General features: G+C 37.3%; 1 protein-coding gene across 1 annotated transcript; it reads left to right on the plus strand.

The window, feature by feature from the left end:
- Positions 1 to 1674: 1674 nt before the first annotated feature.
- On the plus strand, positions 1675 to 13773 carry ATF5 (activating transcription factor 5). Its single transcript, XM_075176500.1, has 3 exons — positions 1675 to 1864; positions 8880 to 9152; positions 9758 to 13773. Exons 2-3 carry the CDS (start codon positions 8975 to 8977, stop codon positions 10519 to 10521), a joined length of 942 nt encoding a protein of 313 aa, XP_075032601.1. The 5' UTR covers positions 1675 to 1864; positions 8880 to 8974; the 3' UTR covers positions 10522 to 13773.
- The last annotated feature ends 1354 nt before the right edge of the window (positions 13774 to 15127 follow it).

Consider the following 15127-nt stretch of genomic DNA (forward strand, 5'->3'; position numbering starts at 1 on the left):
CCTGTAGGATCATTTACCCAACACATGTGTAATACAATCAGGGGCATAGAAGCAAAACATTTTTAATGGAGAGGCAAAAGTTTAAGGACTACTATAGGGCTTAGAGCCCCTTTTTCTTGTGTGTGGTATCTTGTTTTACGACAGTTATAACAGTGACTATAGATATACAAAGACTCCCAATCCTATGTTAAATGTTGTTAGTGTTTTAGGGGTTGGCCAAAAATGTATTTATACATTAATAAATAAATATTATTATTATTATTATTAATAATATCAGCTACCAATTAGTACAATAGCTGTTAGAAAGACAGATAAATTCAATTGTTCATCTTAAAAATGTATTTTTCATTGTCATTAACCTAGTTTTTATTCCGATTCAGTCTAATCTCATTTCATAGGGAGTATTTTAAATCTAGTCACTGCCTCACTGGTCATGGTATGTGCTATAAATTTGAATTGCTATAGCTCATGCTTGGTACTAGACGCACCGCACGAAATTCAGGGTTAAGTAAAGTGAATAGCTAGTTGTTCATCAATAGCTAGTTGTTAATAAATGTTTATGAACGGAACACTTAAGAGTTTATTAGATAAAAAAAATAAAAATCTGTATTAAATCTATACTAAGGCAATCATCATCATTTATTTATATAGCGCCACTAATTCCGCAGCGCTGTACAGAGCAGTCACATCAGTCCCTGCCCCATTGGGGTTTACAATCTAAATTCCTTAAAACACAGTGCACACCCAACAGAAATCAACTGCACCCTCGGTTCCTACACTCTTGCATACAATGAATAAAAGATTAATTACATATTCTCAGGGACAAGCAGGCTGGCTGCCTTATTTCAGCCTAAGGGGCGCCATTTAGCTTAATAGCCTATTAGAAATATTTAAAAGAAAAAATGAGGTAGCCCAGTGACCCAGTCCATGACAGCCCACTATGGGACGAGCCAGGCCTCTGCATTTTTTCTATACATAGTTACGTAAAATGATTGGTGCTATATAAACAATAATATCTGGTGAAGCATGAAAGTAAGATGGTAAGAGTTTGGATACACAACAGCTTTTAATCAGGTTTCTGTGCTGTTGTAAAGCACATAAAATGCAACCGATTAGTAAATTGTCATATTTCTTTAGTTGCATCAGGGATACAAGTGTATTTTCTCTTTTACCATCCCTTTCTGCGTAGGCATTTAAAGATTCCTATGCAGTGCTCTGTCACCACTCTGTATACACATGGGTGGATGGAGAAAGTTGTCAAACTCCACTTCTACACCCGTCATCTGACCTGCTCTGCTCACAGGACTGTCAGCCGGCTCCAAACACGCCAGGCAGAGTCACTGCGAGAGCAGCCAATCAGCAGCAAGCTCTCACAAACTCCGTGACCTGGGGATTTCACGCCTCCCGCCCGGCTGATGCAATTGTGGTGCAATCAATGCGTGTCACCGCTCTCTCCCTCCGAGTGGAAAATAGTTCCTTGAAATCTTAGATAACAGGTCGAGAAAGAAAATATTTAACAATAAAAGTACATTACAAACTAAGAACAAAAACAACCCTGAATGCACGGACGCTTGTTATGATCAGAATGCCAGGAAATCAGCTATTAACAGTGCTGCGACACGGTCACTGGAGCAGGTCTCAACGAGCATAGGTGTGAAGTCGGCGGAGGGATATCTGGAATTACAGTATACAGGTTTTGCCTATGCCCTGTAGAAGCAGATCACACAGCAGCGCACACAGTAATAGTTACATATCGGATCCCGCTCCCCTGTATGCTCACCATGGCTTTCTAGACTTGCAACACCACAAAACAAGTGTGCGTTTGCACTTGTGCTGCAATAATAAAAACAACCGCAAACATGACGTGAGTATTTTTTTACTTTTTTTTAGGATACTTTAACCCTATCATAGTTGTACCAACTTGTTGATTTAACTCTGTCACTGCTAGATTGTGTTCCTACCCTACAGGCTTTAATTGTATGCGGAGGGCAAACATTACGCAGTTTTCTAAGCAAATGTATTCTTGTTTTTTTTTTTAATTCTACATGGAGTTTTGATTTTGTTATGTATAATTCGGGTTTGTACTACCAAAAGACTTGCTAGAGATCACCTGTCGGTAATGGGAAGGTCAGCATAATATCTATATGTATTTATTAAACATTAGCCTTTAATGAATTGCATAATAGCTATTGTTGCTGTGTATATAATAAATAAATAAATATTGTTGCTGTGGCTTAAATAATCCTTGTTGTTCCTTCCTGCAGTATGCTAAAGTACAATTCATTTATCAGTTCCTACAAACATGTTCTGAGTTTAACATGTTGCTTTTATGTACAAAGTTACTTACTTAGCTTACAATAGATTAAGTGCTTATTCATATATCAATTGTTAATGGGTATTTTAGCTTCAACTGAAAACTGCATTAAAATAGGGTGAATGTTTTTTATGGGCTCCTTCCCACCATCATGTTCTGAAGCTTTACAGTATATTTACAACTATGGATTATCTATTTCTACTATGTTAACACACTACCAGCACAATAGATTGTATTGGTAAGATAAAAAAAAAAGTATTATGAAATACGCATTACTTTTACATGCATTTGTTACACTTTCTCAGTGCATGTGGGTGAATGAGCCCTAAAGGTTTATTTAAATGTTTAATCATTGCACAGGTTCAAGATACAATCAGAAACTATAATATTGACAGTATAAGCTAACAACATTGCCTTGTACTTGCTGGAGATCTTGTGATATACTGATTTATTTATTTTTAATTTTACCTTGTCCAAATATAACTGGCTTACATCTGTGTACAAGGTACCAGGTGGCGCAGGTGCTCCAGGACCGTGAGATTGTAATAATTAGTGACATTATGGTGTTGTGTTCTTCTCCATCACCCTTACAGCTGCTGCATAGTCCCATGGGAAGTAGACCTTGTATTTGTTATGTAGGCAAGCAGGCGATTGTTAGCTCTGCTTCTTAAGAAGTTCTGCAGCATTTGTGGCATTACAGTTGTACAAATCAACCATTGCTGTGCATTTTTTTTAGATAAATGTACACTATAAAATGGGAGAGCTCCTGATGCTCTGCCAACAAGATCGCTGTAGGGCAGAAAACAAAAATGCATTTGTGCTGGGCCTCCAGCTTGATAGGGGCTATACAGAAAAATGCTCCGTCCCTTATTTAATAGTAAATACACCTCTGTTTTAGGTGAAGAGTTAAAACTGGAGATGTTGTCCATAGCAACCAATCAGATTCTAGCTATCATTTATCTAGTACAGTCTAGCAATTGATAGCTAGAATCTGGTTGGCTGCTATGGGCAACGCCTCAACTTTTATTCCATTTTAAAAGGTTTCATACATACTGTGTACGGTTTGTGTTTTCTTAAGATACATTGGAGCCATAGTAGAGACTCTTTAAAGCCTATGTTTATGAACTCTAATATTGGGTCTCTTGTTTTGATGAGCTTGGTTGGGAAAATGCCAAATAAATCGGGATAATTGGCCATAACCCAGTTTAAAATATAAATGTCGTATTCGAACTATAATTAAAGGATTTTGATATCAATAATGGGTTTACAATTTTAACAGGTATCTTTATTAAGTTAAAGTTTGGGATCCAGATTAGTTTCTTTGCCTGCATTTGTAACCCAGAATAGTTCAATTTACAAAATCACACTACTGTCTAAATGATTAGATTAAGCATTTGCTACCCTGGTTTAGGCTACACACTACAGAAATTGTCTCCTGATGTGTTATCTATAATGATTTTACCAATGACTGATTTTTTTTAAAAAAAGTCACAATCAGCATGCCGATGCATGTGTGCACAATATACATGTTTTACAAGATTTACCTTCAGATCTGTGCTTTTCATCTGTCATAACCATTGACTGAGAAGATTATGGAGTATATTTACTAAACTGCGGGTTTGAAAAAGTGGAAATGTTGCCTATAGCAACCAATCAGATTGTAGCTGTCATTTATTAGAATTAACTAAATAAATGATAACTAGAATCTGATTGGTTGCTATAGGCAACATTTCCACTTTTTCATAGCCACAGTTTAGTAACTATACCCCCATGACTCTGGAGATCCTGATCGCGAGTGCATTCACAATGCAGAATTTTATTGTACCATCGTTGTACAACATTTTCAGTCTGGTTTTAAAATCAATACGATATGATTTGGAACAATCTTGCAGTGTATACAATAATGCAATATCGGGTCAAACAGTTGTTTATCGGGTGATTAGCCTGATATTTGTCTGAAAATGTTGTAGTGTGTATCCCCAGCCTTAGTAATGATACTTGTATGTATTGCTTTCTAACTAAACCATCTGCAGGAGCTCAGCCCCCAGTGGGTTAATTTACTGTTGTTTGTCTTGACCTATAGAAAGTCCCTGGAGAAGGTTTTTCTAATTAATAGATAATGACGTATCTATTAAGTAGTATTTACAATGCAAAATAATCCTGTTATAGTCAAATTCAACAAACATGACATGATGGGGATTGTAGTGCTCCATACTCCACCAATACAGTATCTCACATAGGGGCAGACTCAATTTGTCTGCGCATTTTATTACGGTAAAAAGTAACACTCATTTTGCTTTTACCTCTATTGTGTGCAAGCAAATATGAGCTTTAATTTTGTTTAAAAAAAAATAAATTCACGCAAGGTGTCTCGTTCTGGAAGCAAAAGTGACTTTGAAAAATGTTGTCCAGTGATGGAACCAAATGTCCAGAAAGCCTATATTATTTATCCATTAAAATTAAACTTCAGAACAGTGATCTGTTTTCCCTTCTGTGGTATTAGCTGGTAGATAAAACAGACAGTGTCTCCCTTTGACAAAGTTGTTTGTGATGTGAGTGAGTTCTCTGTACAGTGCTGCAGGATCAGTGGCGCTATATAAATAAATGGTGATGATGATATTTTTGAATCCCTTTAAAAAAAAAAAGTTCACAATTCCCCAAATGTCAAGTGACTTATCACAGGATAGCTGCAATGAGCTCAGACCGGGAATGCAATCAGATATGAGATTTCAACCTGCTTTCACTAGAATATGCAATTCACACATTCAACTTGCAAAAAGCAGGTTAATTGTGGATGGAGGAATAAGGATACCATTGGTGTAAACGCTGTAATACCTGCTGAAACTAGGAACTATTTTTTGTTTTTTTATTTAATACCACTTTTTTTTATTAAATGTGTTGCTGTGAGAATTTTACTGCTAGAGTGGGCATGTCCCATTATTATAGTACAACAATATATCGCTGGCCCTTTATGAAAACAAACGCATTCCATATCATTATATATATATTGTTTTAACAAATATCTGATGTTAATCCATTCTAATAACAGGTTGCTTATAGTGTCACCATTGCAATACTATTTTATAAGATAGAAGTCATTTCATGATATTTGAATATGTGCAACTAGTAGTGAGTAGCTCATTTTTAAATGATTATTCACTTATTACTGTAATTTGTTTAAAAAGTGCTATTGGTATACAACTGAGGAAACTATAGATCAGAAGCAGATGTGTGGAACTACAAGTATCAGCATGCCCTGCTAACTTTTGGCTTGATGTTTCAGTATTGTAGACTGCTGTTTATGACACTTGTTTGCGTGCCCTTGTTAATGATTTGGAAAATTCTGATTATCATTGTGTATATTTGATACCAGTCATTGAGATCTCCAGGGTAGCAGGGTTGGGCTGCTGGAGTAATTAAAATATACACAAAGCCATAATTAGGAGGGCGATGGACGTCTGTATCTCAAACACAAAAGCTGGAGATTCTGCAGAACCTAAAAGTCAACTAAACAAATGAATCCCACTGATGATTGGCAGGTCTATACTCTTAAGCGATTTTGTGACAGTTGAGGATTACCTGCCTGGGTCAAACAGTATTTTCTTTAAAAATATAGCTGTAAAATATATATACCAGGCAAAGCTCTGAATTGGACCTCAGCTTTCAGTGGACCGCTCTGTTATAATGTAAGATTTCTATTTTTCTGTATACGATTGCAGCCAATAAATGTTTTATTACATACGTCTATAAGATGAAAGCCCTGGTTGGCATTGAAGGCTAGACCCTCATCTTGGTACCCAATTCTGAAAATAATTGGGTACACCCATTTACACTGTGGTTACTCCCACATCTGTTAAACATTGTATACACTGATTCAGAATAGATTAAATAAGATTTTCTTGAAGAATATATGTGTGTGAGTTCTGGCTTGTGCTGCATAAGATTAGTGATGATACCTGAATTTATTGTTGTGGCTTTCGTTGATCCTCCTGCAGCAGCTCAGCCCCATGGGATCTAATTTATGCTTGTTTTTCATGCACTAGAAAAGTCCCCAAGGAGAGTTTTCAGATGTGAGGAACTTACAGTAAATTTGTGGGTGAAAAGTTAAAAACAAACAAAACACATATATAGTTACAAAAAGATGACATGTTTGTTTAGTGGTGTGTATATTGTATATCTATTAAATGTGAGCCACACATACACTAAGGCTAAATTTAAAATATCCAGGCTGAATGAGAGCTAGTGGGATAATAGCTGAGCCAGCAATCGACTTGTGATTGAATTTGGAGGCGGCCTGTTGGTGGCTCCTGCATGCTTAAAATAGACTTATGTTATTAAGCCGTCTGCTATATGTGTACTATACCATTTCTCTGGATTGCTGAATGCCTAATATGCTGCAAACAGGTTGGCATTTATCCTGTTATTTAATAACTAGTTCAGCTAAACATAGATCTGGCTGTATCATTTTTCCTACCTATGTTCCTGGAAATGACATTCCGTGTTTAGATCACTTAACCTGTTGCTAGTAGCTAAAAATACAGATGTCACCTAAAACAGTGTCTCTGAGCAGCAACCACATATAGATTTTTTTTTTCTTTAAATAGCAAGCTAAGTACCTTTTTAAGCATGCATCTGATATTTTTCTTGGCTATCCTACAAATCATCTCCCTTTCAAAAGTTCTCTGTGTGTCAAAAATGGCTGCCTGACACATAGACACAGACTCCCAGCATGTGATGTGATGTCAGAGGAGAGAGGATGTTGTGTGCAGAAAATGCTCAGAGGGAAGATCCAAAGCATTTCTGTACACTAAATCATGTGTCACCTGACTGTGGTTGCTATAGTAGTCAAGAATCATTAATCATTAGTAACAGCCTAAAGGGAAATATAAAAGATCAACATTCTTCTAACAGCCTACCTCTGTGATTTATGTTTTAAAAAAACCAAACAACAACAACAAAAAATCTGTTACGGTGTGCTTGCGCAAATTAGGCTCATACAGACCTACAGAAACATGTATGTACGCCTGAGGCGTATCATTTGGACAGCTAGTTTTTTTTGTTTGTTTGTTTTTTGTACTTTATTTACATTCATATTACTAACAACACTGCATCAGTCCCACTGGCTTTTGTGCTTGCATCTTTTAATGCAAAGCAAACACCAGTTAAACCACTTTTATTGCTGATTTACATGCGTTCGGGAGTTTAGTTGCGGTAAACAGAAAAGTGAATGGAGGAATCACTGTTTGGGAAAATGCAATGCTGTTGTCGTATGGAGTCACTGGAAATAATGGGTTCCATTTTCAAACATGTTTTCCTGTTTTGTACTGGCATTAAAAATGTTAGCACAATATTGACATCGGTATGTACAAGTCAAATTTAAAGACAGGTGAATTAATCTAATATTGGGACCATCATTTTCCATTAGTTCTTTGGGGACATCTTGAAAACAAGACCTGCTGGGGAAGGCCAAGCAGAGGGTTGAGTACTCTGAACTTGGACCCCTTAACCACTGACATGCATGCTTTTAATGGTAATGAACTCTATACCAGTGGTTACCAAACTGGGTGCCGTTGCAGTCTCACTGGGGTGCCACGGCTAAGGCCGGTGGTAAGTAAGGCAGGGGCAACTTAGTAATTATTTTCACTTGGGGGTGCCTCAAATTGAGAAAGTTTGGGATCCACTGCACTATACCCACATTTTCACTAGTGGTTGGGAGCATTTGTTTTGTGGCTGGCACAGTTTTCCGATGCTCTCTGTTCTATTTGCATGCCTTCACTATAAGTGAACACATTAGGGTCAATGACTGCTCAATTAACAACCCGCCCCATTGCAAGCACTTGCTGTCAATGGCATTTAACATGACACCTTTGGGTGAGGGGCCTTGTATTGCATGACTGACTAAAAAACACAATATTGCATATTCAGTTTTTAATAAACTACAATAATATAAAGTAAAAGTTGTGTTGCTTTGCATGGATAGTATGTGGAGTTGGAGTCAGAAATGTACATTTCTAATGATCATAGAGCCATTAAAGATGAGGTAATCAATCAGTCCAGTCATGTGGCAAACCATACTGACATGTGACAAAATATTACTAAAAGCCTTTCCTAAAGTCAGCTTTAAGTATTATTTCAAGACACTGCACAAAAACACTATATAAATGACTTGTAGTATATGGCTGTGCTCTCCAGTTTACTGGAATCTGCAGGGCATGATGGGACTTGTAGATTCACAGCAATCTATGATGCCTACCTGAGCCAGGGGTGGTTGAACTTGTGTTTCATCATACAGTTAGTTGCTTTTGAATGCTCCTTTCTGGTAGGAAAGAGGGCATTTTAATCCCATTGCAGAAAAAAAACAGTCCACACACTCACATTACAAAAAACACTTGTCTGTTCTTGTGCAAATGTCAAAAATATTGGCCTCTAGAGTTCTAAGATTTTGTCAACATAATTATTAATATTTGTTTTGTTCTATTTCACTGCCAATTTGAATAGAATGCTGTAGTATAAATTGGACCATACAAATGAGAACAAGATAACTCCTCTGATCTGTCCATTGCAGGTCTTTTACCCCCTATGCGCCTTCCGCTGCCAAATCCAGCTGGAATCGTGCTTCTGAACAGTTCTCTGGGCTGAAACCAAATAATCGTGGTGGAAATGTCTCTCCTGGCAGCCTTAAATCTGGACCTGGAGATGTCGATGTTGCCAGTTAGCACTCTGCACTGGCGGGCAGATCTCCTGAAGATCCCTGCTCATGGAAATCACTATGAACATCTACCAGTGCTCATGGAGGACGGGGTGAATATGCATGGGGCTGAAGGAGGATGCCTAGCAGGTAAATGTAATACTGTGGACCTCATTTACAAAGTGTACACTAAAACACCTCCATCGCACAACACAATGAAAACTTACTCTCCTTAGTAGATGTCTCTGCAAGCTTAAATTATATTGGCCAGCAATGTACGCAGCTGGACATTGAGGTGATGACTGATGGCACTTTGCGACGAATTTAATTCCCCCCCATAGAGTAGGAAAAGATACTGTAGCGTTACACAGGGCACAGAAGAAGATCAGTTGGACTGCGCAGGGGTTTATACTTACAGAATTAGAACAGGTACTGAGAATTGCAGATTAAGATAAAAGCCCTGATGGTCAGTATTTCAGAATAGGTGCATTGTATGGAGAAAATCTCCCCAGATTGAATCTTTAACTGACATGTTCAGGACAATATCAGCTGTGTATTGAGCAGTATTGGATGATGTTTTGATAAAAGGTGGAGATTTTAAATGCTATAGAGGATTAATTAGATTTCTTTTAGCCCATTACAATCTGTTGGTTTCAGTCTCACAGCTATTTCCTTAACTGCATAACTATGATGCTAAATTATTGATTCTATATTAATCTATAACTTTAGTCTTGGTTCTTTTGTTTCTTGTCCAGGGGATGGATTCACAGACTGGATGACAGAAAGGGTGGACTTTTCATGTTTTCTGCCAGCGGTGGCGGATCCATCCATGCCAGGTCCTCCAGCCCCGGACCTGGAAATCATGGCCACACTTCTGAAAAAGGAGCTGGAGCAAATGGAAGATTACTTTCTGGAGGAGACCCTCTCCCCTGGGCTTCCAGTGCCCCCTGATCAAGTGGCCCCCTGCACCCCTCCTTCTCACGAAGTTCACTTCCACTTTCCAACACCTGACCAGCAGCTCAGTAGTAGAGCTGTAGAATTCCAGGCCTACATTGCAGACACACCAGCTCCTGCACCCGTGGCACTGGATACACTAGATTCTGGCTGCCTCGAGCTTATGAATCTGTACACTGATGTTCCAAGTGATTTCTCTAGTGAAGACCAGCAGGATTTTATGGTGATCAATGACACCACTGACCCGTCAGCACAATCAAAACAACTGAACAGGCCTACCCCGTATGACCGACCTTCCACTTCAGCCCCCAGCTGCTCTGGCTTAAGCCAACCAAAAGGTGACCGCAAGCAGAAGAAGAGAGACCAGAACAAGACAGCGGCTCTACGCTATCGCCAGCGGAAACGCGCAGAATATGACGCACTGGATGATGAATGTCAAATCCTGGAAGTCCGCAACAGGGAGCTGAAGGAAAAGTCTGATTCAATTGAAAGAGAGATCCAGTATGTCAAAGATCTGCTTATTGAGGTCTACAAGGCCAGGAGTCAAAGACTCCGCAACAACTAGATCTTATTATATTTTGAAAGGCACAAACTTTGGACTGTCATTGAAAAGATCGGGTAGTCCTATTCATGCCTTATACTGGCAAAAGTTTTTATTTTTTTTATCATCCCTTACCTCAATTAAAAGTCCATACAGGCTTGTAAGAATTCAGTTGTATAAAAACCGTAGTGCCGCCTCCTAACATAGCAGTTAATGCAGTCTTCTATACCTTGGCAAATCGGTAGCACAATTTTACATATTTTTTTTAAAATGTATTTTGTAACAACAACAATCTTTTTAAGTGACCTTTTGGCATTTTTACATGAAAGGGCTTCTTAAAAGCAGAGATGGTTGTCACCAAACACTGATAACTTGCACAGCGCTAGTTCAGTCAGTTTAAGGTGCAAGGCAGGTAGCAGAGAGACAAGGAATGGTTCAAGACAGTGAATGAACACCTGACTTTTTGAATGTGATGTAGTGAGTTACCTATGCTTAGTCTCTGAATGTTAATCACTCAAAAAGTTATCACTAAAGTGTGTGTGTGATATAGATAGATATATATATATATATATATATATTAGTGGGGGGAAAAATGCTGTCCTATTCTCAAGTTAACTTTTTTTTATTTAAATTGAGACTCGACAATCGCCTGCCAATAAACACTTCTGCACTGAGGTAAATAAGAGACTACTTTTTACCGTAAATTTCACATTAAACGTTTTCAGTCATTTACACACTACAGAGGCAGCAATTTTGTGGGCAGCCTATCAATGCATTGAGACCAACTGACATTAATAAAGTATGACACATGCTTCAATCATATTACAGGGCCTTGGTGAATTTATGGGACACTTTCTCATGAATATTGATTCAGCTCACAAAATGTCTTCCTCCACTCTGTGTAGGTGATAGTTTTATAGTACGGGACAGATTTTCTCAACTCTATCCTGATGTATACTCAGCTTGAAATGTTGTAGGATTGTATAGAGTTGAGCAATGATTTTTAATGTGCATAATTGTAATCTTGCCAAGTAACTTTTCAGAGAAAACCATTTGTTCAACTGCTTAGGTTGTCTATCACTTATGAAGTGGGACAAACACAATGAAATACTTGATGGAACTGAAAATTACAACAGGTATTCCCTTGTACACACAACAACTTACAATTGATAAGCTACCTCAAATGCAGTTTGCGTGTGACTAAAATGGCTGCCCACTGTAAGGTTATGATGGCTTTGTGGTGATTTCATTTCTGCACATTGAAAGAATGGCATCAAAAGATATTCAAGCTCATTTACCAATATGGCATTTATGTACACTAAACCACAGCAACCAATTACATACTCCCTTTCATTGTATAGCTTGCAGGATACAGATAAAACTGAGTTGCTGATTTGTTGCTGTGGTTAAGTGAAAATGTACCTAAATGCAACTTTGGAAAATGAGCCCTCAATGATTATTATCTTGTCACTGGGATATTTGTACCTGACAAAAATTTTTGGCTTTTTGTGTACAAAATGTGAAAGTATGACATAGCTCATAGCAGCAAACCACAAATATTTAAATTATGACATTTTGTTAAACTGCAGCATTTATGGGAATAAGTATCAAGGACCTATTTTGTGGTTTACTTTTATCGTTGAAATACTACATTAAATTGAATCAACAGATAAATTTGAGAAGTCTTATGTTCACTAGCTGACAACTGGTAACCGATACATATTTATTAGTCTTGATTTCATGACAATATCTTGTATTCCTAGCTAGCTTTTGATGGGAATTTAAAGACCAATAACCTCCAGAATTTTTGGACTATATGTAACCAGTTTGCATAAAAAAACCCACTAAATTGCAAGATGAGGCAACCCGTGGCTTTTATGAAGTCACAGGACTGCCACAGGTTGGTCAAGGCTGCTTGGTGGCATAGACAGGCTCCCTTTTGTGGGTGCAGAGGAGTGCACACTGGGTGTGTGTTTGTGTATATTTTTTCTTTTTTTTTTTTTTCAAAGGTTAATATTAGCATCAGGTCTTTTACCATACAGGGTGATAAAATATTGCCCAGCGAGTAACCTACTTACAGACTGCATATGGATGGGAAGGGCAACTATATGTGTTATACTTAGTCTTTTTAAAAAAAACAACAGGCAGGATAACATATTAGATCATTTAAATTTACCTTCTAAATATAGTCCAGTTAAATCAAACACATTTATGTAGATGTCCTATAACAATATTCCCTAAACCAAACACATACAGCAGATTAAATGGCATTACATTCCATAAAGCTTAGCTAACACCACAACTAAAAAAATCATATGCTGGAATTCATAGCAACCAATAACATACTAGCTTTCATCAGGCCAGTTACATTATTGCCAGGGTGGCAGTGTGAAAGTGGTATCAATGACCTGTTTCTACAAAAGTAAATTTGCTGTTTTGACTCTTTGTAAAAAGGGATTTCTTGGAAATATTTTATAGATTTGCACTAGGCAGATAGCTAAAAATCTTATTTTGTGTAGGTGCAAATATTGGAAAGAACACGTAATTAGAAAGATGACACTTGTTTCTTGTGGGGTTGTGCATTGTGGTGTGTGTGTGTATATGTTTGAGAACACTCAGGGTGATGTTTTAGCTGTTGGAAGTCTACCCATTGCTTACACATAGTGGCAGCAACCATTATAAGGGCTGATCCAATATTCCTAGTGCATTGTTAGGTAACTTTCTCATTGGTTCAGTTCAGAAAAGGGTTTCTGCCACTGTGTGTAGGAAAAGGGAAGTGATAAAGAGGGTACGTTACTCCATGTAGTGTACGGGTTATACCATGTTTGGACATCATCCCTTTGTATATAATTAAGTATTTATGCACAAGAATAGGATTTACATAAGTAATTTATTCAAAGTAAATCTTGTGTATCAAGTGTACCATCACCTACACACACTAGGGGTAGCCATTGGTTCCAGAGCACAGAATAGCTGCCTGCCCACTGCACAGGCAATGGGTACACTTTAAAGTCCAATTATAAAGTTTAAGATTTAAAGTCTAATGAATTGTTATGAGTTCAGGTCAGCGACCGTCAGTTCAGATCTCAAAGGTCAGAAGCTCCTCTTTGTGCTAGAGGTAAAAAAAACTACAAATGTGACGATGGTTAAAAAAACCAATTCTTGTATGGAATACTTATACATAAGGATATTTAGCAATAGCTTTTTAACAGAGTGCTTACAAATTGTTTTTTTCTTTTTATGATACATTTATGAAATAAATCTTTCTGAAAAGGAGTACATTTACTGTGGTCATTTTGTTTTTTGTTTTTTAAAAAAAAACAAGAAAGCAAACAAACCCGAAAGCAGATGGTCCATAATTGCACCTTGCCTGCTACACACAGTGGAGGCAGACATTTTGTGGACTAAACCAATACTTACAGGATTTATTTATTTCTAGTGAATTGGTAAGCTGTATTATCATGTATAAACAATTTAGATAGCAAAATGGCTGTCTCTACTGTTTTGAGGCAAACAGATGTTCATTAACTTGGGAACATCAGCACATTCAAAGGCCAAAATACATGCAGTTTTCAGAGTGTGAGTTTCTACGTATAAAATAAACTAAATATATATATATATATATATATATAATATATATATGTATGTGTGTGTGTATGTAGACAATGCATTGTTTCATAGGGATTAGTAGGGAAATAATCTGCATGTTTACTGGTTTATAAAGCCTTAGTCTGAATTTCAGAAGCCTATAAGAGCAAACCGGTGACTTTTGGATATCTCTACCCACCAATCTTGGGTAAAAAGTTAAAAGGGGATTTCCATCCAATCAGGTGAGACCTGTTATGTCATACTATGCGCCAGAACTCAAGACTGCTCTGTTCTTCAGAAAGGCTCAAACTGAAAGCCAGTCAGTAACTCAAGTCAAATGTCACTAGTTTGATGGCTGTGAACATGTTCACATTACATTCTGCAATAGACCCTAGTTCAATTTTGTGGCTTGTGTTAAAATTAATATTTTGTTTTTAAATACTATTTAATTTTTAAATAAAATTACAGAATTGCTTCTATGCAAACAGTGAACGCTACTGTGTTAGAATTTCACAAATTGTATGTAAAACCAGTTAAAATATATAAATTTTAGCTTGAACGTGTTTCAACCACCTTCAACATGCTCTAATTTAGCTGTTTTTATATTAATTTATTTTTTGTTGTTTTTAATGGTTAGTTAAACTGAGAAATTCCAGTCAATTATTACATTTTTGTGCAGATTCAACAAAGGTTTGAGAAACAGTTGGAGCATCTCTAAGGCTTGGTACACACTAAAAACTTTCAACCATTTTGTTATCACTAGCTATTTTACAAATGACTGAAGTTTCAATCAGTCAGCCAATACATATGTACACACTTACACAATTTATCTTGAGATCTGCTCTCTTCATCTGGTCCAAGGTGATGACTGCACAGTCACCGATCACACGGGAAGGGACTTCTCCATCAAACTCTGTAATTTGGCTGTTCGCTGTTTAATAGTAATAGAAATGGTTTTGGAGCCATTATAGAGCTGCTGTGCATTATCCCACAGCATATTGTATGCACCCTGCTCTGAGCCGAATGAATGAAACAGCCGTAT

The sequence above is a fragment of the Mixophyes fleayi genome, chromosome 6 (assembly GCF_038048845.1).
Source record: "Mixophyes fleayi isolate aMixFle1 chromosome 6, aMixFle1.hap1, whole genome shotgun sequence".
NCBI lineage: Eukaryota > Metazoa > Chordata > Amphibia > Anura > Limnodynastidae > Mixophyes > Mixophyes fleayi.